Consider the following 27,602-nt stretch of genomic DNA (forward strand, 5'->3'; position numbering starts at 1 on the left):
TTTTTTGGAAAGAAAACCGGGGGGGGGGGGGGGGGGGTAGTGAGTAGGCAGGGGGAGTGTGAGGCGCCAGCAGGGCTGGGGGGCTTTCATTTTAATCCTGGATTTTGGGGTCTTTGCTATCAGAGAATTTGCTTTTTTTTTTTTCTTCAGGGTCCCTGGTCATAAGTCTCGTTACAGTTGCTTTCCATTTGGGTAATGAAACTATTGGCCCCAAAAGCTAAACCCAAAATGCATGAGACACTGAGCTTTCTTAACAAATGGACTCAAAAATCACAGAGCTTACTCCTGGAAGACAGCAAGTGGCCACCATCAAGTCCCGCCATTCCAGAGCACTCATATTGTGAGGGAATGTGTTGTTTCAGATGACTCCAGCCACTCCATACTAACAGTCTTCTGAGACATCAGTATCCCAAAAAAATGATGCCCAGTCTAACCATGGTAATCAGTGCAATGTCTTCTGTCTCTATGGGGTTCCTCTTGAATCTCCCTCCATTTTCTGCGCATTAGCTCATACAACCTTCTTCATCATTCCAGAGCAAAACTCAAAATGCAGATGCAAATGCAAACTAAGTAACTGCTGTCCGTCCTGAAATTACAGGTCAATCAGCTTGACTTCAATCCCTGGTAAGATTCTCTAGAATATTATCAAGGAGACCCTTCTGGACAAGCTGGCTGAGGGGAATATCCTGAGGGATAGCCAGCACAGGTCTTTGGTAGCCAGCACTTTGTCACAGGTAGGTCTTGCCTGACCAATCTCATCTCCTTCTATGACCAGGTGACGTATCACCTGGACAAGGGAGAATAGATTGATCTCATATATCTGGACTTTAAAAAAGCCTTTGATCTGGTGTCCCATTACCTTCTCATGGAAAAATTGGCCAACTGTGACCTTGGCTACACCACAGTCCAATAGCTGGGAAATTCGTTCTGAGGTCAGACCCAGAGAGTAGTGGTCAATGGTAGTGAGTCATTATGGCACTCCATAATCAGTGGCGTCCCCCAGGGCTCTGTCCTTGGACCAGTTCTCTTCAACATCTTTATCAACGATGTAGACATTGGTGTCAGAAGCGCACTGACTAAGTTTGCCAATGACACTAAACTTTGGGGCATAACGTCCACACCTGAGGACAGGCTAGTGATCCAGGCTGACTTGGATAAGCTTAGTAAGTGGGCGGACATAAACCTGATGACATTCAATACAGATAAATATAAGGTACTCCACCTTAGAAAACCCCTCCCCGCAGCATACTTATAGGCTTGGCAGTGCTACGCTTGCTAGCACCACTGCTGAAAGAGACTTGGGAGTCATGATTGACTACAAGATGAACATGAGCCACCAATGCGATGTTGCAGCTGGTAAAGCAAACAAAACCCTGGCTTGCATCTATAGATGCTTCTCAAGTAAATCTCAGGATGTCATCCTCCCACTGTACTCGGCCTTGGTGAGGATGCAGCTGGAGTACTGCATCCAATTCTGGGCTCCACAATTCAAGAAGGATGTTGAGAAGCTTGAGAGAGTCCAGAGGAGAGCCACACGCATGATCAGAGGGCAAGAGAATAGGCCTTATGAAGAGAGGCTGAGAGCCATGGGACTCTTCAGTCTGGAAAAGCGTAGGCTCAGAGGGGACCTGGTAGCTTCCTATAAGTACACAAGGGGTGTTCATCAGGATCTGGGAGAATGTCTGTTCACCAGATTGCCCCAAGGAAAAACAAGGACCAACAGTCATAAACTCCTACAAGACCATTTTAGGCTGGACATAAGAAAAAATTTCTTTACTGTCTGAGCCCCCAAGACCTGGAATAGACTCCCTCCACATGTGGTGCAGGCACCTACTCTGGACTTATTCAAGAAACTCTTGGATGCTTATCTTGTTGGGGTCCTTTGACCCTAGCTGACTTCCTGCCCCTGGGGCAGGGGGCTGGACTTGATGATCTTCGAGGTCTCTTCCAGCCCTAATGTCTATGAAATCTAACCATGCATAATTACAGCACTGTGTATACATTAAACCTTCATCATCATCATTACTATGATAGCATGTACAGCCACTCTCAGGAGGAAAAGGAATCTCTTTTGTATGGAGGTATTCAATATAATTTGACATTTTGTTTCACAGATGCAGGTACTGAGCTATGTTAGTTTATTATGAAGAGTCTATTCAGGCAGGCACAATTACAGCTCCCTAATCAAGGTGCCTTTGATCATGGCACCCCCATTGTTTCTGGTTGCTTTTAATCCTACTGTGTTCCCAGCAAGCAAACCTGTGGCTGAGAGACCTGCCTTTGAAGTTGTCTTTTGCTTTCCCCCTAATTTACATGGTGTCTTCCTCTGCTGATGAACATTATTAATGAGACCAAGGGCCCCGACAAGCAGTTTTGCTTAACATACTTGAGTTTGGCAGATGCATAACCTTCCCCAGCTGTGCAGCAGCCATCTGCACAAGTATCGAGAACAATGGGAAGAGAGAATTCTGTGCCTCTCCAAAAGAGGAAAATTACCTTGCCCTGCCCGGTTTTGTATCATTCATAACACAAAAGGACCAACTCATCTTGTCCGTCTCCTAATTGCTTGTGTAGCAGTGCAGATTTGTCATCATTAATCAGCATTGCACTGATAACAATTTTAGCTATCATTGATCCAGTTTTGTGGCAGAAGGATGGATGGGATGACCTCTCAAGAACTCTTCCAGCCCTATTTGCTATGATTCTATGATCATTAGCAGCATCTTATTTTCTTCAACTGACAGGGGAAAATGTATTTCTGTGGTAATGAAAGTATTTTAAATCAGATGTAGTGGAGATTGGGAGGGAGGGGGGAGGTAGGAGAGGAAGAAATTTTCCCTTGCTGGCAACCAAAATATCTATTTACTACTACTGTTCATAGATGATCCACTTGACAGATGACCCATAATGTCTGATGACTTGGGATTACGGAGCTAGGAGGAAGGAACAAGGAGTTTACATGACCCCATCATCAGTTTTGTTATTAACGCTTCCTTCTGCAGCTCCAGCGGATATAGTGACCATGGATTGGCCATTGTCAAGTGCAGTATTTATCTGACTTTGAATTTGTAGGTGATATTCCTGAGCCTGGGTGGAGAATTGGCTATTTGTTGTGCTGTAGATGCTCTCAAACGCAAGGACAACGGGAGAGAAGGAAGGAGGAGGGGGAAGCACAGGAAGGATACTGGGGAAGTGTTTATGGAGAAGGTCAGTCAAACTGCAACCACTGATTAAGACCATGTCAGGATAATTGCAAAGAGTTGAAAGCCAAAACACACTAATTTTAACAGTTGCCCAAGAACTAATGACCCAAGGCAGCAACAAGCAAAGCTGTTCTGAAACTATGCAAAACTGACATTGTGCTACAGCAGAAGCTTGTCAACCTGTCTGAATGGAACAAAATCCTGCCCAGTGTTATAGGTTGCTCAGACACATGGCAGTGCTTCTCTAAGACTTAATTACCCTTGCTGAATTTCTGCTAAGCTCCGCAGACAAATCTTTCTAATTAAATGCTAGTTTCTTCAGCTGCTAAAAAAAAGCCATCCTTGACTTTGCTATTTTCTCGCTGGAGAAAAGTTTCATTTTGGGGGCCATAATTGGCAATATTTTCCTGATGAACCTAAACCATGGTTATATTTGGCCCTCAAATGTGATGGCTTGCTAGTCACTACTGCTGCAGAAGTTTCACTGATGTCAGCACCAGAGATCACTCCTTAGGGCAAAAGGCTGCAATATTCACACTTTTGCCATCTGTGTTGAAGTCATTAATAGGGATAAGAGATACAGAGGCATTTTACCTGTGGGGTAGCCCATACCTGTATACCTGTCATGTCACCATAAGCTCCCAAAAATGTCATCTCCAAAGGGACTGAGGCCACCAGCTAGCAGGGAGCTTTTACAGAAAACCATGGAGATAACTGGGAAACAGGCAGTTTCTACTCAGTGTGAAACTATGAAGCCCCCAGCATGAAAACATGCAAATTTACACTGATAAAAGCTTACACTGTCATATGTTCTCTGAGAGTAAAAGCTGTGTATTTTGGATCAACACCTAGACATGAGATGGGCTTGATTTGGACACATCCCCATCTTTACACATGCTTTTGTACCTATCTTAACTGGCTTCACAAAAGTATTAAAACTTTATGTAAGTCTGGGTGTCTTTTCTTCTCTTGCCTTTCTTTATTTGTGTAGCCCAGGCATACACAGGGTATGTATCCCCTTCTCCAAATTGAAGGGGCTTGTCAGCTGGCAGAGGTGCTGTGGCAGGGAACTGTCAACTGCACACAGTTTCCCCTCAGTTCCCAAAGAGTCAGGCCAGGACCCAACTGCTTAACTATATACAGGTTTATTAATTAATAAAATAAAGTTATATACACATACATATCTACAGGTAAGTAACCACTTATTCAGTGATGCAGGACTATATTATATATATGACTTATACCTCCTATAGAGTTTCAACCCACGCAGGTAAGTAACAGATCTGGAATCAGTAAGTATAAGCAAACAGGTAAATACAGCATGTCAATGGGATAAACACAATTAACTATTTACAGTCCATGAAAAAACATTGTAATGTATGCAGTGAAAATCAAAGATAAAATACACTTGTACTCATATAACTGTGAAACCTCAAATGACAAAATATACAGCGCAAATAAAAAAATATGAGGTGCCTGCTCACCATTTCAGGTGTTGAAGGTGCTACTATGCTAGAGTCTCCCCATTCAATAAGGGGAAGCCTGGCTGCAGCTCTGCCAGGGGAAAATGGGATGATGCTCCAGGCCCCTCCAACCCCTCGTGGGCTGGGACGGGACCCCCTACCTCACAGGGGCCTGTTCTGGCTCCCTCCTGAGGGTCCCTTCCTTGTGGGACACCCTTGCTTCCAACACTTACAACCCCCTGGTGATGTGGGGCTGCTCCGGCTTTGTGGAACGGGCACTTCTCCTGGCACGGTGGCTGGCCACTGCCTGGGGCTCTCTCCTATCCTGAGGCCTGCTCATAACCCTGTGCACCGGCCCATGCACTGTTTGGCTCGCTCCTTATGGCAGGGGTTGGAGGCCCAGGCTGTCTCATGTGACATCGGGGCTTGATCAGCTCCTAGACCCGCTGGGGGATGCCGCCACATCGGCAGCCTGGCTGTGTCCCAGGAGTTGGGGACCCGAGCCGCCTTGAAACAGCTCCCAGAGTCCTGGTCAGCATTTTGACCCTCCATGCAGCGATCTCTGCACCGCACTCCTTGGGTGCCTGCTGGGGTTGCAGACCTGAGCCACCTTGAGTGGCTTCCAGGGCCTGGGCTCCATGCACTGATTCGTGCACTGCTCCCTGGCCCCCTGCCAGGGGATGCAGACCTGGATTGCCGCAAGCAGCCCCAAGGTCTGAGCCTCGTGCACTGCTTCATTCACCGATGGGGCTGAGGCATCAGTCTTGGCAAGGAGGGGGTACTTCTGGGCACTGCTTTGCCCACTGGGCAGCTCTTCCTCAGCTCTTCTTAGCCCCTTCTTCCTTCGTCGTCCCCCGACATGTCTCTTGTGTGCTGGGCACACGGCTCCTTTTATTTGCTTCAGAGGCTACACCCCCCCCAAAGTCTTGCTGGACCTGCAAAATGCAGGCTTCACTCAGGCCTGGGAGGCTCCTCACCCCCCTTCCAGGCAAGGCAAGGTTGGATCTGTCCAGCCCTTACCTGATTGGTGAACGGACTCCACCAATCCAAAATGAAGATTTTCCGAGCCCAGGACATGCCAGGCTGATTCAGTAAGTCCGCCACATTTGTAAATATTCCTACTCAGAAAACTTAGTCAATTTGGCCAGGGATAGAAGTTACACATAGACTGGTTTAAGTGATGAGAAACTGGTTTGAACCTGTAACAGAACAGAAATTCAGTGCACATAAACCAATTTCAAAGTGGCTGAAACTGGTTTAAGATAAACCTGGCTGAATGTAGTATCAGACTTAACAGATTGAGGTCAAACTGGTTGATGGAAATTCTGTCCCACACCCCTTCCTAGTTTAAGTTAAATGAGAGTCCCCCAACATCCCAGCATGCTCTGCAGCCCTGGCCTGGGCTATGCTGTCTGCTGCAAAGAGCAGGGCTGGCCCTGCCCCTCTGCTTTGTAGCTAGATCGGGGCAGGGGAGTGACCAGACACTGGCCCAGCATGGCCCCCTGAGACAAAGGGGGAAGGGAGAGGTTTTATTTTACCCTCTCCCCCTAGGGAACCCCAACCATGGTCTGCCTGGCTAGGGAGGAGCAGCCCCTGTCAGGGTTGTCCAGCCCCCCCCCCCATCACTGCTCTAGCAGCAGGGACAGGGGCATGGCCAGATGCCCATCGGCATGGACCCCTGAGGCGAAGGGGGCAGGGAGAGGATTTATTCCCCCCTCCCTCCCCTCTCCCACTGGGGGACCGCAGCTGGGGTCTGCCAGCCCCAATCACCACCTCTACTGATTGCCCTTGGCCAGGCAGACCCCAGCTGGGGTTCCCCAGGGCGAGAGGGGAGGGTGGGAGGAATAAATTCGCTCCCTGCCCCCTTCGCCTCAGTGGGCCATGCTGGCTGGCATCTGGCCACGGCCCCACCCCTGCCACTAGAGCAGTGAGGGGAGGACCCTGATAGGGTCTGCTCCTCCTTGGCCAGGCAGACACTGGCTGGTGTCCTCTGGGGGGAGAGGGAGGGAGGGGGAAAATAAACCTCCTTCCTGACCCCTTCACCACAGGGGGCCATGCTGGGCTGGTGTCTGGCCACACCCCTGCCTCTGCTCAGCTACACAGCAGAGGGGTGGGGCTGGCCCTGCTCTCTGGAGCAGACAGCACAACCCAGGCCAGAGCTGCAGAGCATGCTGGGATGCTGGGGGACTCAACTTAAATTAGGAAGGGGTGTGGGACAGAAGTTCCATCAACCAGTTTGACCTCAAACCATTAAGTTTGATACTACAATCAACCAGGTTTATCTTAAACCAATTTCAGCCATTTTGAGGCTGGTTTATGTGCATTGAACTTCTGATCTATTACAGGTTTAACCCAGTTTCTGATCACTTACACTAGTTTATGTGTAATGTCTGTCCCTAGCCAAATTGACTTACATTTTCTGATAGGAATGAGCCACTGCAGGCATGTGCCTGCATTTCTGGAATCAAAAGTAAATGTCTATTCACATGCTTGCAGGTTCAATCTAACCTTCAAAGACTGAATCAGTTCAGTTTGGGGCTTTTTGAATGTCTGTACTTAGCCTTTATGATTAAAGATGCCCAGGTGGATTTGCTAATAAATGCACTCAAAATCAAAGAATTCCAAAATCCAGATGACATTTATATGAAACAGAACACCCCAAGCATGTGTCCACTAATGTGTCCATGACAGCAATACACCCATATCCTTGCTTCAGATGGGCAAAATAAGCACTTGGCATACAAAAGGTTCTGAAAAACTACACCATTTAAAAAAAATTAAAGTTTAGAGCAGCCATTTGATCACAATACAGGTTCAGTGATGAAAATATTTCTCAATAACCAGAAGATTATATAATTGGTACAATTAATAGTGAAATGTAGTTAACCGTCTTAGTCAGTCAGAAGGCAGATTAGATCTGCACTTTGTAGACTAACTAAATAAGGTATATATATATCAAGCACACTTTTTTATTTTTATTTTTTTTAACTTTGTCTGATGCTGTGGAAGGACCACAGAAAGCAGAAGATAAGGAGATTTCAAAAAGGAATAAGGAATTCAAAAAGGATGTGGAGATGCTTGAGAGAGTCCAGAGAAGAGCCACGCGCATGATCAGAGGTCAGGGAAGCAGACCCTACGATGACAGGCTGAGAGCCCTGGGGCTCTTCAGCCTGGAAAAGCGCAGGCTCAGGGTTGATCTGATGGCCACCTATAAGCTTATCAGGGGTGACCACCAGCATCTGGGGGAACGTTCCACCAGCATCTGGGGGAACGTTTGTTCACCAGAGCGCCCCAAGGGATGACGAGGTCGAATGGTCATAAACTACTACAAGACCGTTTCAGGCTGGACATAAGGAAGAATTTCTTTACTGTCCGAGCCCCCAAGGTCTGGAACAGCCTGCCACCGGAGGTGGTTCAGGCGCCTACATTGAACACCTTCAAGAGCAAACTGGATGCTTATTTTGCTGGGATCCTATGACCCCATTTGACTTCCTGCCCTTTGGGCAGGGGGCTGGACTCGATGATCTTCCGAGGTCCCTTCCAGCCCTGATGTCTATGAAATCTATGAGAGAGAAATTAGAATGCAAAAGACAAGGGAGGGGAGGGAGAGACAGAGAGAAATGGGAGGAAGAGGGCAGTGCTAACAGGGCAGTGCTAAGAGAAAAGTAAACAAGTAGCAAACCCAGAAGAACAAAGGAGGCCAGAAAAACTAATCTATGAGATAAGAATCCATCATCCTTGTTTAAACCATACTTAACAGTTCAATTTATGGACAATTTCTTGTTCTGACATTCAGATTGGTTTCTACATTTTTTTTGCCTGAGAAGAGCAGTTCTGTGGTTAGTGATAGTGTCCAGAGAGGTTGAAGTGTTCTGCCGCAGGCTTTGTGTCTTTCTGCAGCTGATGTCAGATCAGTGTTCATTCATTCTTAAACACAGAAATTGTCCTGTATCTGGTGTAGGCAGCAGAAGGGTACTGTTTGTAGTTGATGGCATATATGACACTGGTAGAGTTGCAGGTGAATGAACTTTGGAGACTGTACTCCTTTTTGTTATTAGGTCCAGTGATGATGTGACCTGTTTTATTGTGCGGACACAGCAGGCATTTGGGTCTTTTGCAAGGCCTTGTTGCCTTGGTGAGGATGGGAGTTGTTAGTCTGTTGTTTGAGAGATGCTGTTTGAGCATGTATTGGCAAATTTAAAGGGAGCTTAAGGTTTTAGCTTTTGCTACAGTCTGGAAAGGAGGTAATTAGCTAATTAGCAAAATATGCTGTTTGTTTAGTAGAAAAAGTTACCTGGTATGGGGAAAAAAAGAAATCAGAGAGGTATTTTAAAAGATATGGTTCAAAATAACTAACAGATTTTCCAATTATTTGAAAATTCTCACAAAAATCTATTCTGTAATCTAGATTCTTGTTCTGTACATAGGAGAGGATAGAATTTAAACCAATCATTGTGAAGAAGTTTACAAACACTTCCATCTTATGAATAAACGCACCCATCCACACATATTGGGGATGGATGCCAAGCTTTTCACAAGTGGGTGGTGATGTTTTGTGTTTTAGGTATGGTTAACTAACAAGGGACACCTTTCAAAGGAAGAGCACCCAACAATTTCAAGTAAAACTACAGAATGTTTATGTGGTTTTTGTTTTGCAGGCTTCAGAAAAAACTTTTTTTTGAAAATATTATACCCAGTATATTTTTAAAAAATTACAAATATTTGGAACTCTGAAATGTTCATCATCTTATTCTATTTCTCCCTTTTCTTTTCTCTGGATTCCCCCCATCTCCCTCACTAAGTTCAAGAAAAGTGATGATGTTTAGAGTTAGGCAGAACAGGATAGGTCACCTTGCTTCTCTCAATTTTTTTATCTCCACTTTTTTCCTTGCTTTACTTTGTACCTTTTCAAAAGGTTTGCCAGCTTTGGAAAAAGATCAAAAAGTAGAAAAAGAAATCATTATTCCTTCTATTATATTCAGTTAAGAAAGGAGGAGAAAAGAAAAAAAGCATTCTAAAAATATTTAAAAATTTTTGATGGTAACCTTGAAAATGTTGAAAAAAGCTGAACGTTTTCCAGTTTTGAAAGTTCACTGTTTACTACCTGCCCCAACCCAAATTAAAGTTTTCAACCAGCCCCAATTAAAAGGACCTGAGTTTCAGAAAGTGACGACATGCTTCCTCTGATAATATGTCCTGTTTAGGTGTCTCAAGTTCAAAATGCATAATTAACTCCTTATATATATATATGCCAATTTCTCTACCTCCATGGACAACAAGAGCAGACATGAACATTTACATATAAAAAAAATTGCTGAACAATAGACATGGTTTATATCTTGTCCCAGAGTGAGAAATTAATTTTTCTCAAAAAAAAAAAAAAAAAAAAATCAAAGTGCAAAATTGAGGTTTTGGCACCTCCCTGAAAACTGGTATAGAGATGAATTTTAGAAGAAATGGTGCTTAGAGAGCATTATAATGTGCCTGATTTTATTTGATGAAAGTTTGTAGCTGGAAATTCATTCATTTTCTTTCATTCTGCTCTGATGCACATTCTGTTTGTGGTTTTCAGTTCCAGTGAGAGGTTCAACGTGGCAGAGAAGATTGCACTGCTAACTTTTATCTCAGCAGTCATACTCATGGCTATCCTGGGGAACTTGCTGGTGATGGTGGCTGTATGCAGAGACAGGCAGCTCAGGTAAGTCAGCACAAAATCCCACTCAATCCTTTCCATTAGAACATATGTTACAAAGTCAGGTGGGTTCTCCACCCCTCTCCCCTGCATTTCTAGGAACACAAAGCAGAATAAAAAACTTTCTCCTTTCTTCTCTGCAACTGTTCAGGTCACAGCAAAGTCAAACTTCTATACTGTTCTCAATATGTCTGGATTTAGATTTATACCACAGAAGCACGATCCTTTTATTATCCATTTTCTACATTTTTAGCACTCCAGATGTCAAGAACAGATAAGTCACTTCGAAGAAAACCACACACAAGGGAGCTCTGGAGAAGCAGTAAGGCTTCTTCCCTTTCCAACTCCAGTTCTCCTTTTAACAAAACATGTCAGAAAAATGTACAGGTTGGGCCCCAAGTCTGTCTGTCACGTTAAGCAGTTGCACTGACCTAGCCTAATTGTCGCTCTTCTCAGTGAAGGGTAGAAAGTGATTAGCAAGGTTTCTCTCTTGCAGATCTCAATGCTGGCCCTTGCATGCATCAGACGAGCTTAGGATGTTGAGGGAGAAATCACAATAGTTATAGTTCGAATGCTTCTTCAAGGGTTTTTTTTTTTGGTATAGTTATTTTCAGAAGAATCATCCTGAAATTTGAATCTTGCTTCTATGTAGATATTTTCTCAATGATTTCTGGAAGGTTGTCCTCAATTGACAAGATATATTGTAATTGTCCAAGCACAATACATTCATAATTTAGCATGGTGCTTAGGCAGGTGCTTAACTTTAAGCATATGAACAGTCCCAGGACTGTACCAAGTGTGTTCCTACCTTCAGGCACATAAATAGTCATTGGACTCCATACATAGTGCCTTGCTGAATGAGGGCTCATATTTCCTGTGGTCAGGACACAAATATGCTATGTCGTCTTCATGATGAACAAACCAGCAAGTTCATACAATAGCTTTGCTGTAAGTGGCTTGAAAGTGCTGACAGCCACAAAAAAGCCCATCTAAGTATGGAAACTGAGGCACTTACGTATTGCTACACCCCAAATTCAATTTGGGGCATAGCGAAGTTCAGAATGAAGGAGGGGTCCTTTAAATGTTGATTAATTTGAAAAACCTGACTAAGAAGCAAATCATCTTAGATACTTGTTTAGTCTTAAGTGGCCATACCCAAGGTACTTAATTTCCTTAGTTATTCTAGGATCGCTGATAACTCGGCCTTATCTTGTCCTGTACTGGTGCTTGCTGGGGTTCCTTAGAGGTCTGCCAGTGAGTCTAATAGTGACATGCAACCTTTTTAACAGTCTTTAATAAAAAAGGAGGGGAAAAATACTAACAATTCACCTACAAGTAATAAAAAGTAGAGATTAAGTGTAAGTAAACCATTTTGATTTTCTAGTAATTTAGGATACAGTAAAAAACAATATACAAAATCAAAAGGAATACAAGTTACATGTCCAGACTTTACATCTCATTAGCACGGGCCTACCTAATTTGTGACAGCTGCCCACTGATTTCATGTGCAAAATGAGGGGCCCAGCAGTCATTTTGCAGGCAGAGAGTAGAGGGTCTCCCACACTCTGGCCAAGGGGCCCTAGCAGTTCTGCCCCTTGCTGCTGATTGCCTGCAACGGCTGCCTGCCCCTCGCTACTGATGGGCCATGAGCTGTCTGTCATGTAGCTCCGCCCCCACCACCAATTATTGGAAAGGGGTGGGGCCACATGACAGGCAGCTGTACAGCTCATCATCAGTGAAGGGCGGGGACAGCAGCTATCTTGCCGGCAGCCCTTTGTGTGGGCATCCCCACTTCCCTCTTTCCTACCCAGGCAGGCTGTTGCAATGCTCGGAGGACTGCTGGCTCCCTCTGGGGGGCCAGCATTTTATATTCTATCAGCCCCCCTGCCATGGATTTCATGGGTTTTGCCTGGATTTCATGGAATCTGTGAAATCGCAAATTCAGTAGGTCCCTACTCATTAGATTAGGTAATTTATAGGCTGTATCAGAGAGAGAGAGAGACAGTCACTGGCTGGGATAGATTAGCTAAACATTTTCCATTCCAGAATTATGGCTGGGGGGACTTGCTGATTAGCAGTTTACTTTTTGACTGCCAGTTTCTAAGAGCTCACATCCTGATATCTGCATATCAGCATTTAATAAGACCAAGCATTGCACTGGATGCCTTGAGAAAAGTCTTGACTGTTGCATAAATAATCTCTTCTCTGTCCTTCCTTAAATTCTCCTGGAATGGCTGTTATCTTTCTTTATGAGAGAGATTCAGATATTCATTGGCTGGTAGTCCAAACATTCAGCATCATTATTACAGAGGCTTTTACTGGACAAACTGTCACCCTTCCCTTGAAAGCCCAAGATTTTTATGCTGTTACCTTATTGCAACTGGCTCCTACTTTATCAGCCGTTTACAAATGGTGCAGGGTTTCCACACAACCACAAACTCCTTGGCAGAACTCGCTCTCCTTAGGAAATCACATTACAGCAAGATGAGGAAGAGAAAAGGCTGTATCTAAGATGCTGTGGTCTTAGAAGGCAAAGGCTGGCTGGCTTTCATTTTTTATAAGTGATTAAGGAGTGGACGGAAACAGTCCCAGGCCTGATACTTTTATTAATGTTATAAAGGGGGAGACAACAATGGAAAAGGCTACAGAGTACAAAGAAAACAACAAAAAATGATGGTGATTTATTTTATTAGAAAGTGCCAAAAATGCACTGAGCTTAAAAGAGTCTTATCTGTCAGTGTTTGGAAAGGGCAGAATGGTAAATGGTATGTGTGTGCATGCCTGGTTGCATCTTCATGAGCAGAAGTACCTCCATAGTTATTCCATAGTTATATAGCAAACATGGCAAATATGTCTCCCCCAAAACAAAAAAAATAACTAAAATGGATTATTTAGAATGAGAAGTAAATTAGAGAGGATGCTTTAGGATTAGAGGACAGATTACAGCATGACGAATAGGTCCAAGGAGGTGATAGCATGACGAATAGGTCCAAGGAGGTGATACTTCCCCTCTATCGGGCGCTGGTCAGACCGCAGTTGGAGTACTGCGTGCAATTCTGGGCGCCGCAATTCAAGAGGGATGCGGATAACCTGGAGAGGGTCCAGAGAAGGGCCACTCGTATAGTTAAGGGCCTGCAGACCAAGCCCTACGACGAGAGACTAGAGAAACTGGACCTTTTCAGCCTCTGCAAGAGAAGGTTGAGAGGCGACCTTGTGGCTGCCTATAAGTTCATCACGGGGGCACAGAAGGGAATGGGTGAGTATTTATTCACCAAGGCGCCCCCGGGGGTTACAAGAAATAATGGCCACAAGCTAGCAGAGAGCAGATTTAGATTGGACATTAGGAAGAACTTCTTCACAGTTCGAGTGGCCAAGGTCTGGAACGGGCTTCCAAGGGAGGTGGTGCTCTCCCCTACCCTGGGGGTCTTCAAGAGGAGGTTAGATAACCATCTAGCTGGGGTCATCTAGACCCAGCACTCTTTCCTGCCTATGCAGGGGGTCGGACTCGATGATCTATTGAGGTCTCCTGCCTATGCAGGGGGTCGGACTCGATGATCTATTGAGGTCCCTTCCGACCCTAACATCTATGAATCTATGAATTAGACAACCCTTTAAAGAACAGATTTCTCCACACATGGGGTATCCTACTTTGAGATTGTTCCAGTGAGCTTTTCATATTCTGTCTTGTAGGAAAATCAAGACCAACTATTTTATTGTCTCACTTGCCTTCGCGGACCTGCTGGTTTCAGTGGTGGTGATGCCATTTGGAGCTATTGAACTGGTTGAGAATAACTGGATTTATGGAGAGATGTTCTGCCTGGTTCGAACATCTCTAGATGTCCTCCTCACCACAGCATCAATCCTTCACCTCTGCTGTATTTCATTAGACAGGTATGAACAGAAAGATATGTAAAGGCAAATGCTCTAATCATCTGTTTCTTCAGTCACATGCCATATCATTAAGTTTGTAGAGAAAGTGGCATATCAAAGAAGCTTGTCTCAGCTGGAAGGTATACATGAACATGCTATGTGATGTATAGCAGGGCAGCTGATAACCTTTAGCTGGTAATAGAACACTTCAGCACTGCAGTGAGGTGTGGAAAAATGCAAATTATATTGATTAGATGTATGGATTAGATCCTCACTCAGCTGATGCAAACAGTTTCATTGAGTTCATCAGCTGAATTTGGCTCAGTGTCTCTCAAGAGCCCTGGGTCTATGCATTTTTAAAAAGAAAGAGATACCTGTAGTCTGTATTGTAGAAGTATTGCTACGGGGGCAAGGGGGAGGCTGAGCAGTGCCTGCCCTTACCCCACTCCCTCCCTTACCACAGGGGCCTCACAAGGCAAAGGTACACAAAATTAGTATCTGGCTTTATATCTGCAATAGTGTTCCCTTGACGTGTTTAAAGTACAATCAAAACTTCTCTTTCCAATATTTTCAGCCATGTAGCTGCATTAAAATGGTTCTATGACTGACTACAAAATTGTGAGAAGGAAAAAAAACTGCACAACAAAATGTCTATAATGCCTGATGTTCCAAAGCATCATTGTTCACTTTCACATTTCATCCTTAGTGAATAATGTGTAGGGATAGTTAAACAAATTCAGATTTTTGTGGGTGAAATAAAATTTCAACACTTGTTGTAACATTTGCCTTTCCTGTGAAAAAAACAGAAATGAAAATTCAAATAATTTTACCGAAAGCCAAACATTTTCTACAAAAAGTTTTAATTTTTGTTACGAGTTTTTAATTGCAACAACAGGCATTTTCAACTTAGAATTTTGTATTCTTGTTTGGCAAGCCATTTTTATTGAAAAAAATGTTTAGATGAAAAAAAAAATTGACTAGCTGTATTAATAAAGCAATATTTAAATTTTCCAATCTTGGTTTTAAGGAAGGAAGAACTATGTTAATTTATTATTGCTACAAATAATAATGATGATGACGACGACAAGTAATGCTTATAACATGTCTTTCATCCAAAGATGAAGATCAAGCTTTGCAAGATAATAAAATTGTGGATTCTGTTCATGTTGCACACTAGTTATTTAACAGTACACAGAAACCATATGCAACAGTTCAGCATTGCAAGTGAAAAGTAATACTGTATCTAACTGAATCAAGGGGGACACTTGGATAATCTAAATATATTTCCTGCCGCCTTGCAGTTCTGGCTGGCTGGCTTGTGAATGGGAAGCTTGTTGCCTGAGGAAGGCTTGCAGGTTTCCATCCTGATCTGATTAACAAGTAGATATTAGGCACTGAGCTCTGGAAATTGAAATGATAAAGAGTTGCCAAGGTAGCCAGTTAAATCCTCCAGCCTTATATTTAACACAGTGGAGTCATACAGATCGGAGAACATGGAAAGCATTCTGTTAGCCCCTGAAAACTCGGTGACAATCCCCAGTGAAAATGGCTCTTTCCTTTATTCATCTCTCTGAAGCTCTTGCATCCACTTTACATCTGTTGCACTATAGTTTCCACTTTTTTTGTAGGCCGCCTCAAATGCCATGAAATTGTCTAGGGTTTAAAGCCAATGAGGAAAGTGCTGAGACTCCTTGAGCAACAAGCAGAGTTTTTGTTTCTCACTAGCAGCGCAAGAGCAGCTGTGTTTAAGTCACTGTTGGGTCAGTTGCTGTAAAGATGTGTAGCTAGATGGTAATATTTTAGTGACACAGATCATGTAGTGATCACAGTTTTATACGGAGAGATGTTCTTGTAAACAAGTTCAAGGCTCAATAAAACAGTGAGTGCTAAAAGATGCACTAGACATCAGGTTAAAAAGCTTCTGCCATCAGCTGCTAAGGACTTGGGTCTATGAAAAAAAGACCAAGATTAATTTGATTTTACATTAAACAGTCATTGTAGAATCACTTTTGAAAGTAGGAGAGAGGTAGGCTTTCTATCCCACTCTGTCCTCCAGTTGAGTGCTCTAACCTAGAGAACCACACTCCCCGTTGTGAGCTCTCTCTCTCTTTCCATCTCCTCCCAAATAGTTTTCTGCACAGTGGCACAGCTTCAGTAGGGTGGGTGGAAAGACCCATTTCAGAATAGACTGTAACCTGGTGGTTAGCATGTTGTCCTTTGAGCTCGGAAAGGGAAACTTAAAGATATTCAAGTAGGAAAGAGAAATGAATTAGTCATCTACATCTTGGACAACTGCTCTCAGCCCTGGGTTTTACACACATGGAGACCTGTTGGCCTTGCCACCACCCTCTTCTCCTCTCACCACTTGAAGGACAGTATCAGATGCCACTTCATCTTGTTGGAAACCCAGTCCTGCTGGTGCATGTTAGGTATGTCCTGTCAAAGCTGAGCAGAAGTTTCAGATGTGGAGGGAATATCAGTCACAAACAGCAGCAGAGAGTCAGGGATTGGCAGCAGCTGAGTAGGGTTTTTAAAACTGTAGTTGTAAGTTTACACATCTAAAGTCTGTGCAAGTCCTACTTTATGTGCCTGAGTGCTTTTGGGAAAATTATGGGATGGACAAAAACAGTGGAGACCAACTAAGTGAGCTACCTGACTTAGGGCCTGATTTTGCAAAGTGGTGGCAGCCATCGGTTTCCCAGTGGGATTCTAGGCCACTCAGCAGTTCACATGTTTGAGCTGTATGGCAGTATCATCTCACGTAAAATATCAGCAAGAAAAGATGTAAGGAAACAGCCATGGGCTTCTATGGTCAAATTATCCTGTTTTTTCATATTGCATTTACTGCAGATTTTAATCTATTATGTGCACATGATACTCATCTGCTTTTTGAGAATTTAGATTAAACTAGATGCACCCTGGTTTAAAAGACCCAAATTCACCTCTATCAGGTGCAGAATTGACAGAAATAAACTGTTTGGGATCCCTTGGAAACTGTTCTAAACCGCAGAGCTCCAAGAGGGATCCTATAATATATAACATTAGACTAAACAGCAGTCTAATTGTTTGAGAAGAACCAGAAGGCAATGGAAAACTAAAGGAGCTATGAGTGTGCTGAAATTCTGTCCAGGGTTAAGACTGTGGATATAGAGCTGCTATGACTGAAACAGATCACTGCTCTCTTTTCCTTTTTGCTATTGTCAGGTTTGTCAATGCCAGATATTGCTGCTGGGAGAAGTCACTCTCTTGCTCCCCATATACTTGCTGTTCTTTGCTCTGAAATTAGAGGAACATGAAAAGGAATAAGCTGTCTAGGCTAACTTGAATACAGCCTGACACTGATAATCATCACAGCATTTATCTGCCGCTCAGTGCCTTCATGCCAAGAGAATGAGGTTTCTGCGGCACTTGTTCTACGTCTGATCTGTATTTCATGTAATTTGCTGGCGTTATGATTTTCTTGATTCCCTTGTCAAAATGGCTTTCAGAAGTGCTTTTAAAATCAGTGACCACTACAGACAACACCATTATCACAGCATTAGGAGAAGCAGCCCTGTGAGAGGCTGTTCTTCTGCAAAGGCACCTGAATTTGCCATAGAAACTTTTCTTTGTTTATTCTCTTAGTCTCTCTCTAATGTATATCTCTCCCTTCCTCTAGATCATGTTTTGGAATTTTACTGGGGTTACTACCTTGTCTAAATTCCATGAGAAATCCTGGGTCAATGCAATCAATAGGAGTTTAGGCACAGAAACCAGTAAACAATGTAACAATACATTATTTATCCCTGAACAAGCGGACACAAACTTTGTTCACCCACAGGGCACATCATCTGAGACAAACAAAGGAACAGGTCTGGCTAATGAGGAATGAAGAATCCCAGTCAACTAGCTGTTTCCAAACTTATTTATCAATAAGTTGGTCAAGTTTCTAGAGAAATCAGCCTGAATCATTTGTATTGCAAAAATCTGCACTCCATGAATCACAGACATCGGGCTTACTAAGGACAACATCATTTACTTTAGTGAGTAGCATAAGGTGTGCGTGTGTGGGGCATCACTCCTGTGAGAAGATGTGTCAGAATTGTCGATGCATATCATAAGGCATTAGATGTTAGAGTCCCTTCCCAAAGCCATAAAGATGTGACAGCATCCTCTTTTGGCCACGTATTTGCCTCTAATGAAATGCTGGTGAGTTTTGCTGAACTGCCACAAATGAAAATGGTATGGAACTGGATCAGTGAAAGCCCTTTTTCAATCTTCTCTAGTGAGTATAACTACAAATCTTATTTTGTAGCTTTATCTCTTTAGAGATGAGTGACAGAGGCTGGGTTTTCTCATTACATTTATTATATCAGTTTAACAAAGTAGCAAATTTTTGTTCCACACTTAGGATGCTGCAGTAATCTAACACTAGACTGGACAAAGCATCTGACAGGTTGCTCTAAAGGACAATCTGACTCTGGCTGGCTGACAAAATGGAATGACTGTGTGAAGGCCCTTTCTATTTCTAATAACTTCTATATTCATTGGTGTTCAAGAAAGTGCATCAAGAGACTCTCCTCCTTAACTAACTACCATTATTTATACAGTATTTGTTTGCTCATGTGGACTTAGCTATGTGATCTAGAAGCCTTTGATACAACTGGAAATGGTATTCATCCCCCAGTGTAATATAATAATAAGTAGTTTTCCAGCACCCAAAATGTAGATGAATGCTACTTGCAGATTAACAACCCTCAAACCGTTCACCTACCCAGAATACAGTACATAAAGTCCAGGAACACATTTTGGCTGCGTCCAGATGAGCACAGACCTTTGTCTCCCCAAGGACAAGTAGCAGCAGCACACCTTGTGCTACTGCTACTTGTCCTTGGGGAATGCCCATTCCACATGCACTTTGGCATGTGGCAGGTTACCCGGGGGGGAGGGAGATAGGGGAGGCTGGGGCAAGCAACTGTTCTGGCCTCAGCAGCCTTACTTGGGATCCTGGGGGCCTCCCGGGGCTGCAGCCATGTCAGGAAGCTTGGCTGGTAGCCAGCCAGCTGGCCAGGCTTCAGTTTTGGGTGGCATGCACTGCCACCACAAAATGCTGACCTGCTTTTTTTTGGCATGGGTTTTTTTGACCCCGGGATCTCTTCAGGCGATCCTGGTTCAACCCCCACCTGCCCCACGCTGCAAGATAGCAGCACAGAGAATGCCTGCACATGCGGCGAGGGGCACCACACATGGGTCTGCGGCACCACATGTTGCACATCTCCGCTCATCTGGACATGACCTTTGTGTTCAGAGTCATTTAGTATTTGGAACTGAATGCAGACTTCTTATTTGGCCTATCCAAAGGCCTTTCCATCCACTTATCAGACTAGGATTAAGAGTACAGGGAGAACCAAGACTGTTTTATGGCCCCATCTATGCCAGGAATGTTTGTGAGAGTATGTAACATGTTTACATGTGGAGCAGTAATGGTGTTTATTTTAAGCTAGAGCAGTCATTTTAATACAGTCCTTGCTCAGGTGAGATTGTAAAAGCTGCCATATCAGGGCAGAAGACGGAAACAGTATGGCTTGGAGAATAGGCACTGGACTGACACTCAAGACCTGAGTTCAACCACTAGCTCTGCTACCACCTGGCAAGTCCTTGTCCCCCATGCCTTAGTGTCCCCATCTGGGAACAGGAGATAAGGATACTGATCTTCTTTGAGATGTACCAGTGAAAACCTGCATGTAAGGTAAAGGCCAGTGTGACTCAACCAAGTTGCTATGGCACCCTGGAGTGCCTTGAGATCCTTTCAAAGTTAGTGCAGGGTGCTATGCAATATAGCAAGGTTAGGTGTACAAATAGTAGGGCTGTGCGAAATTTCATCGGCTGTTTCGTTTTGACACTTTTGACTCATTTCGAGCTTGAAACAGTGAAATTGAAACTAAAGGAAGGGCTTCAAAACAGCCTCGAAACAAAACAAGGGCAGTCAAAACATTTTGAAACATTTCGAGTTTCAAAGCAGCCAGCCAGGTGGTGGGACACAGGGGAACCAGGGATGCGATTGGGCTGGGGAAGGGAAATCAGCCCAGCTCATTTCCCCAGCCTGATCACAGTGCTGGGGAGGGGAACTGAGCCGGGCTGAGTTCTCTTCCCTAACCTGATCGAAATGTTGAAACAGCGTCAAAACAGTGAAACTGTTTCGATGAAATGGAACGGAACAGTGTTTTCCAAATGAAACAAAACTCGAAATGAAACACTGTTCCATCGAAACGGATGTCAAAGCGGAATGCTGCTGTTTCACACAGCCCTATTAATTAGCTACTGCACCCTAATACCAGTGCATATGTAGATGGTGATGCTTTACTGCACAGCTAATTAGTCTACTCTGCAGTAAAGTGCACTTGTAGATGTACCCAGTGGGAGTTTGAATTAGGAATTGGTGAGAACACAGAAATTAATGGATCCATTATTCATTTGACAAATTGGTGGCTACAAAATACTTTTCAGTCTGCAGTTTCTCTATCTTTGACTTTGTCAGTCTTGTTAGAACTATCCTGAAGAAAGTATTCCTTCTTGAAATATAATTGAAATATAATTTCAACCTGTCGTTTGATCTATGAGACCCTCAAGAAAGGCAAGATGAAGTTTCAGCCTTGCTTCACTAGAGGTGAAAGATAAAAAAGCCTAGTGCTCATACAAATTTTAACAGAAACCACTGAAAGGATAGTCTAAAATCCACCAGTTCCACCACATTTTCTGACATCTTTTCCTTTTTAATCATTACAAAATGAACTCAAGGTATCATTGTGGCACTGTTCTGTACTAGATAAAAGACATACACCCTACAGAATTTTGTAATTGTAATTAATGACTGTACCGAACCAGTCTTCTGTAATCCAAACAACTTGTACACACTTAATGTGTTTCATTAGAGAAAGGATCTAGGAGGCTAGCAAAATTACCCGATTTCTAACTGCAGTATGAGAGTTTTCACACTGAACTCGGCCTTCAGACTTTAAGGAATATTTCCCACACCCTTGTGCAAAGATTATGACTCGAAAAGGCATCCAAGTAGTTTGACTTTTGCAGCATTGTACAGGTATTTCAATCTGTTCTTCAGTTTGCTCAAAATACGCAACTCTGATGCTGTTAGAACAGTGTTCTTTTTCTTTGATCCCTCATCAGTGAGTCTCCAGACTTGCATTTTAAAGTTTCTTGCCAACAACTTTGGACAGTTGTGGATCTTTTTTTCCCCCAAGAGAATCTTGAATCTTGAAACCATGTTAAAACAGCTGCTAGTAGATGAGGGGATAGTGACGGAAGGCACTCAGCAGATAACTGCTATTATGTAAGTTTCCGGGGTCCTGTCTAGGGGAGCATGGATCAGCTTATCTGGCCACTCTGTATCACAAGTCTTTCCGCAGTCCTGACAGCTGGGTTCTGCATGAGCACAGACTATGTCTTGGCATCTCACTGTTTTCTTTTAAGAATCACTTGACAGGAAAGCTTGCCTCTCAATATTTTTTCTAGCTTTTGCCATTCTGTTCATTCAGACTTTACTGGAATATTTTTTCTAGACAGTGTTTTCTGTATGATTCATACATCCCCTCCCCTCTGTTTATTTATGGCCATATGTATATATGTGTATTTAGGAAATAGTGCTGTAAATCTAATTCTCAGAATCCTCTTTGGAAACTCTTCCTGGTCATCATATCAAGAAAGGGCAGAAAGCCCTGCTTTGCAAAACCTTTATTTGATAATCTCTCAGAATTATTTTCATTACCATCTCTGAGAAATACTCGGTCCTTAACACCCAAAGGAATTTGGCAGGATCTCTAGGTAGAGAAGCAGTGCAAACAGATGAACTGACCTTAGCAACAAGGAACAAAGAGCAGAGAGATGTAGAGATGGGCTGCATCCACACAAGTATTGAGGCATCCTGTGCCCCAGCCAGTGACTCCCTGTACCTCAAGATGGGCGAGCAGGCAGCCCTGGGCTGGCTGCTCCCCTGTCTCTGCATGCCTCAGTGCAGGGATGCCACCCCCCACTTGCCACCCCCCAGCTGGGTGCAAATTTTGCTCCCACACTGTAAATTAGCAGTGCCAGGCACAGTTTAACGTGCAACGTGCGTGGTTTGCGGCACCACAAATTACATGTGCCTGCACTTCTGGCCATGGAAATATTCACATAACTGTCTCAGAATAGATTTTTCCCAAAAGATTGTCAGTGTTCAGTGAAACTAGGAGTTACTGTCACTGAGCTCTACTTTTTCAGCCTCTCTTTAATACTACAGTGCTTGGGAGAAACTTAGAGCTGAATATTTGCTTAATATATTTATTGTAATGTGTTGCATGTGCCAATTTGATCTAAGTGCTTGGGAAATAAAAATAAATTCAGCACTTAAAAATAGACCAGTGAAACATTATAAGATGTTTCAAACACAGTTAACTCAGCAGCATCACAGTTTGCTCCTTCTATTGAGGTTTATGATCCATTTCCTTTTCAAACTCAGGTTCTGTGTATCAGCAGAACCAGATGGGAAGACAGTTCCAGAATTGAGGACCCCCAAATGAAGATCTTTTCCCAGAAGCTGCCTCTTTTTAAAATCTAGGATTTAAAAAAATCCTACCTTAGTACATAGTTGCCCTTTTATCACACAAGAGGAATGTCTACATGAGACGCTGACTGCACAGTAGCCTGATGCTACTGCGCGGTAGCGTCACATGGCAAAAAACATGCTGATATGCTGTGGTGCAGTAGTATTAGGCTACTGTGCAGTAGCATCACTTCAAAGGCATCTGCCAGTGCTACTGTGCAGTAACTCTGGTTACTGCACATTTATTTAGTGCTTGCTTCTGCAAGTACTAAATAAATGTGCAGTAGCCACTGCACACTAGTGTGTCGTGTAGACACAACCAAGGCAAAGAACCCAGAATTCAAACATATTATGGCTTTATAAGTTGAAACCAGCAACTTCAATTGTCTTGGAAAGTGATTTGGAAGTAGAGAGGTCAGTTGAGGTCTCCACAAAGGAAAAACTTTAAACAACTGGATCACTGCTCATTGTTCTTCCAGAATGGTTGGAGGTAGTAGCCTTCTGGAGTAGCTCTGCAAGATGGTCCCTAGCCTAGTCTGAAGATAACAATGCCAGCAGGTCACTCATTATTTAGCAGAAAAGGGTTCTAAAACTTCTCAGTAGCCACAAATGGAGAAGAGCCTGCTTTGGTTTGCCACCAGGTGCAAATAAGAAAAAAGACCCCTATTTGGACATTCTCAAGCAATAAGGGAGCTGACAAGTGCCTTGTGTTTTCAGGTTGTATAATGAGCAGCAAGCACCTTCTGTGTATTCATGGAGTCAAACTAACATCTGCCATTTCAGCTAGCCTGCAAGCAGTGCCCTAAGTCTTGTCTGGGCTGTGCCTCGGTCAGCTAAACCCTCATCCAGATGCTAATGTCTGTCAGGCACTGGGTATTTAGTTTGGCTGTGCTGAGGAAAACATTTGGAGGTTTGCTGTTTAGGAGAGAGCACAGCAGACGTGCGCACGTGCGTGCATGCGTGCGTGCGTGTGCACACGCACTGAGCTAATACTCATGGACTAGAAACACATCATGTAAGACATTCTAAATAATTGTTGACACAAGCAGATTTATCTGAGGAATGTTGTAACAAGAAAATGACAGATGCTCATTGTGTCACTTACAAACATTAATTAGCATTGATATAATGTTCACACACTAAATTAACACAATTCCTGGAGGGGATGATGTTTTGGAGCCTTAAGATTCAATGTGTCCTACATGAAATCAGTATTATTTTATGAAATTTCTTTTGAAGAAGAACCTTCATGCTAGGTAGATTATTAGGCCTTTGGGAATATAGATATGTAACCATTCAGAAAGAAACAGCTAGAAGAGTCCAAGTCCCTACTTTTGTAAACACCCCAAAATGACATTTCTTTCATACGCTACTTACTTTACATCATCTGCACTTGGGGAAACAGAAGTGCAAAGAGGTCAAGTTACCTGCCCAAGAACCAAAGGGACACGGCCATGGCAGAGCTGAGATTAGAACTCCAGAGCTCCTTGTATCCCTCCTACTAGACAATAATAATGAGATGAATAAGCTGTGGAGCTTGTTTCCTTCTCAAAGACAATTAGAATATGGCTTAGATTAAATATTGTGACTTTTGTTAATTATCTGGTTTCTGACTGATTGTAGGGGTGTTGTTGGACTGAATGGTTGGGTTTTAAACCTATGTGGAAAGGTAATAGTAACATTTTAGAAGGAGAGAGAGAAAGGAGCAAAGTAGACTAAAATAATACCTTTTACATGGGGTGGCAGACACACCTATGTAACACTAGAAGTGTCCTATACCAGTGTTCAGCTCTGTACTGCACTTCTATAGGAAAACTAATGCAATAGTTGCAGCATTCAAGGGATGAAAGTATTAAGAAAAATAACAGAGCAGATGGTCATGACACAGCCTGAGGGAAGCAATGTCCTTTGCTAATCTTTACAAAACCCCTAGAAATATGGTAATTTATTTGACCATTGTTGCTGCCAATTCCCTCCCCACCTCCAAAGAGATTGTGATGGTGTCTTCTCTCTCCATTTGGCAACATACATTTGTTTCTGTTACTAGCTAAATTTATTGAGCTTCGATTAACTGTTCTCTTTAGCATATTTTCTCAGTGTAAATATCTTGACAACAGAGGGCCATTATTTTTCTAATGACATTTTCTGTTTTGTTAGATGAAATCATTGTAGGACATTTTGCACCTTGACCTGGAATGCATAATGTGTTTGTTGGAGATGCTGGGGGCAGAAAATTGTTTATCTTGCAGAATAAAGAAAAAGGAGGAGAGGTTATGTCAAAGGTGGAAGAATCCAATTGTTTGGAGACCAAATTCTGATCTTGCTAAGCCACCTGAAGTCAGTAACTACTTTGATTTTACACTTGCAAAAATAACTCCAAACTCTGACCTTGTTAGTCAGAGCTCTGCTCAAAACTTTATCTACTCCAGATTTTTATTGAAGGAGCAATACAAATGCTTTTCTGGGGAATAAAACAAAAGATCTAAATGCAAACAAAATCATATTAACTATGTTATTGCATAACTTGTGACCGTCAAAGGAAAAATTCAGTTTTCTATATGACCTCATAAAACACTGTAGTTAATACAGGGAATTTCCCAGGAGTTTAGCCTTTAAGGTTGGAGGAGTGTTGACAGGGGGATTAGCCCATGTTTTGCTTTGTCTTGATTTGTTACTCTATCCTAACAAACATCATGTTCAACCAATGTGGACATAAATTATTCTTACACTGACAGTACAAAGCCAATCTGAGCAGTCAGTACAGACGCTCAAGGATTCCCAGCCCCATAACACAACCTGCTTGCATGCATCATGCTGTATTCTAGCTCAGTAAAAGACCAAGGAATAGTAACAGATTTTCCTCCCTCTCTACAAGAAGCTACCAGTACTTTGCTCAGATAGCTTAGGGGGATTTTATTTTTACTGATTTAACTAGAAATTCCTTATATCGTCTATAGCCTGTCTTATTTTATGAAACCTGGAACCAAGAGACACAGATATAAGTATTATATATGCATATAATAACACATCAGATAAACACTCACAGGACCACAGTGCCAAGCAGAGGCAGGCCCTATTTATCAGCCTGTTGTACTTAAGGGTATGTTTCTATTGCCCAAGGCAGTACAATATATCCCTGACCTAGCTCACATACTGAAAGCAGTATATCCATATTAGCACAGAGTTCTGCTAACTCAGGCACTGTATTGTAGACATACCGTAAAAAGCTCCCCACATCATAGTATCGATAAGATGAGTGCTCAAGCAAAATCATACTAGAAACTCTGGTGATATTTTAATGTGGCTTCTACAGGCAAATTAATCAGTATTAATTATTGCAGAATGAGCCCAGAATAGAGATGGTCTCTGCCCAAAGAGGGGCCCATTCCCACTCTAGGCCATATCTCCCACTTCTATCACCTACAGTACCCTGAGCTAGCCTATATGCCAATCTTCTGTGCACTTTTCAACTGATTTACTTTCCTTCCTCACTTTCCAGAGCCTAGAAGGAGAAGGTATGTTCGCAAGATTTAAGGCTCTTATCTTTGGAAAGCTGACTGTAGGCAATTGCCTTTTTTTCTTTTGGCTTTGCTGAATTTTGGGTATGTGAAATCTCTTCTATCTAGCAGAAATGTCAGTAACATATATTTGTAACTTGTAATGTGTCTTCATGGTATGGTCTTGAGCTAGCAGAGAAGCTCAGGCATTCTAGAGAAACAGTATATGAAGAGAAACGTAGACACTACAGACTCCAGCTTGTGACTCCCCTGTGCCCTCTCCTCAGACCTGGGTGGTTTAATGTTAAACAAGATGCAGATGATGCTGGAATGTGACCTAGAGTGTTTTGCATGCAGCGTCAAGGGCTGTTAGCCACAAATGTATTGTTGATGGGTAACATTACACACTTCATCATGCATTTATATCTGCTTCCTGGCTTCCCATGTTTGTAAAATTCTCTGTTTTACAAACATGGTGATGAGCCAGGAAAATATGAGTCCTGAAGGAAGGAACAGGGAACATTTTCTTTATATGGTCCATCTTATATTTTACCTTGGGTGCTCACCTAGCTATGGCAGCACTCCTTAGTAGGATGTAGGATTATGGAGGAATTTACCATACAGAATCAAACCAGTGGTCCAGCTAGGTCATGATTCTTTTGTTTTTTGACAGGAGCCACCAGCCAGAGCCTGGTGCTTCAAAGGAAGATGCAAGAAGCCACATAACTAACAAGTGTCCAACAACCTGCCTATGGGGAAATTTTCTCTCCGGTTTTTCCTCGGTTTCTTCCTAGGTTCCTAGTTATTTGCAGAGGCCTTGGAAACATTATAGTTTACTTATACCTCTTACACATTTTTATAGTCTTGGTACATTATCTGTCAGCAACCTTCCACTATTAGTGAGAGGTCTTTCTTTAATGATTAAGTTACAATACTAGGGGACCTGTCATAAAATGAGAATGACTTTAAGCAAATGTATCACCCATTGTGTCAGTGAAAGTGAACCCACGTTCACTAAAACTAAATGTGTCGACTTCTTTTATGGTTTTGAATTGCTGTCTGACCTTTTTCAGGTCACAAACTTTCTGAAGCCAGGGACTTAAGTGGCGTTATGTCAAGAATGGACTTGTTCTTTTCTGCCTCAGTATGCCTGTCTATATGTATAATGCTTTATTCATGTATATATCTATGAGATTCACATATAGTCTCAAATGAAAGATGGGAGGGGACGGTAAAATATAATAATAATCTAAAGTTCAAAGCTTTTTTACCGAAAAAGCTTATGTTTTGCTTATTTTCCCT

At 42.9% G+C, this 27,602-nt stretch overlaps 1 protein-coding gene across 2 annotated transcripts in view; it reads left to right on the plus strand.

Moving 5' to 3' along the window:
* HTR4 (5-hydroxytryptamine receptor 4) overlaps positions 1 to 27,602 on the plus strand; it is a 252,924-nt gene that overhangs the window by 114,016 nt on the left and 111,306 nt on the right. For both annotated transcript variants that reach the window (XM_025200897.1, XM_006021070.3), the window contains exons 3-4: positions 10,239 to 10,364; positions 14,049 to 14,249. In XM_025200897.1, coding sequence (XP_025056682.1) covers positions 10,239 to 10,364; positions 14,049 to 14,249 — 327 coding nt within the window. The remainder of the gene's footprint in view (positions 1 to 10,238; positions 10,365 to 14,048; positions 14,250 to 27,602) is intronic.

The sequence above is a fragment of the Alligator sinensis genome, unplaced genomic scaffold (genome assembly GCF_000455745.1).
Source record: "Alligator sinensis unplaced genomic scaffold, ASM45574v1 scaffold360_3, whole genome shotgun sequence".
Lineage (NCBI taxonomy): Eukaryota > Metazoa > Chordata > Crocodylia > Alligatoridae > Alligator > Alligator sinensis.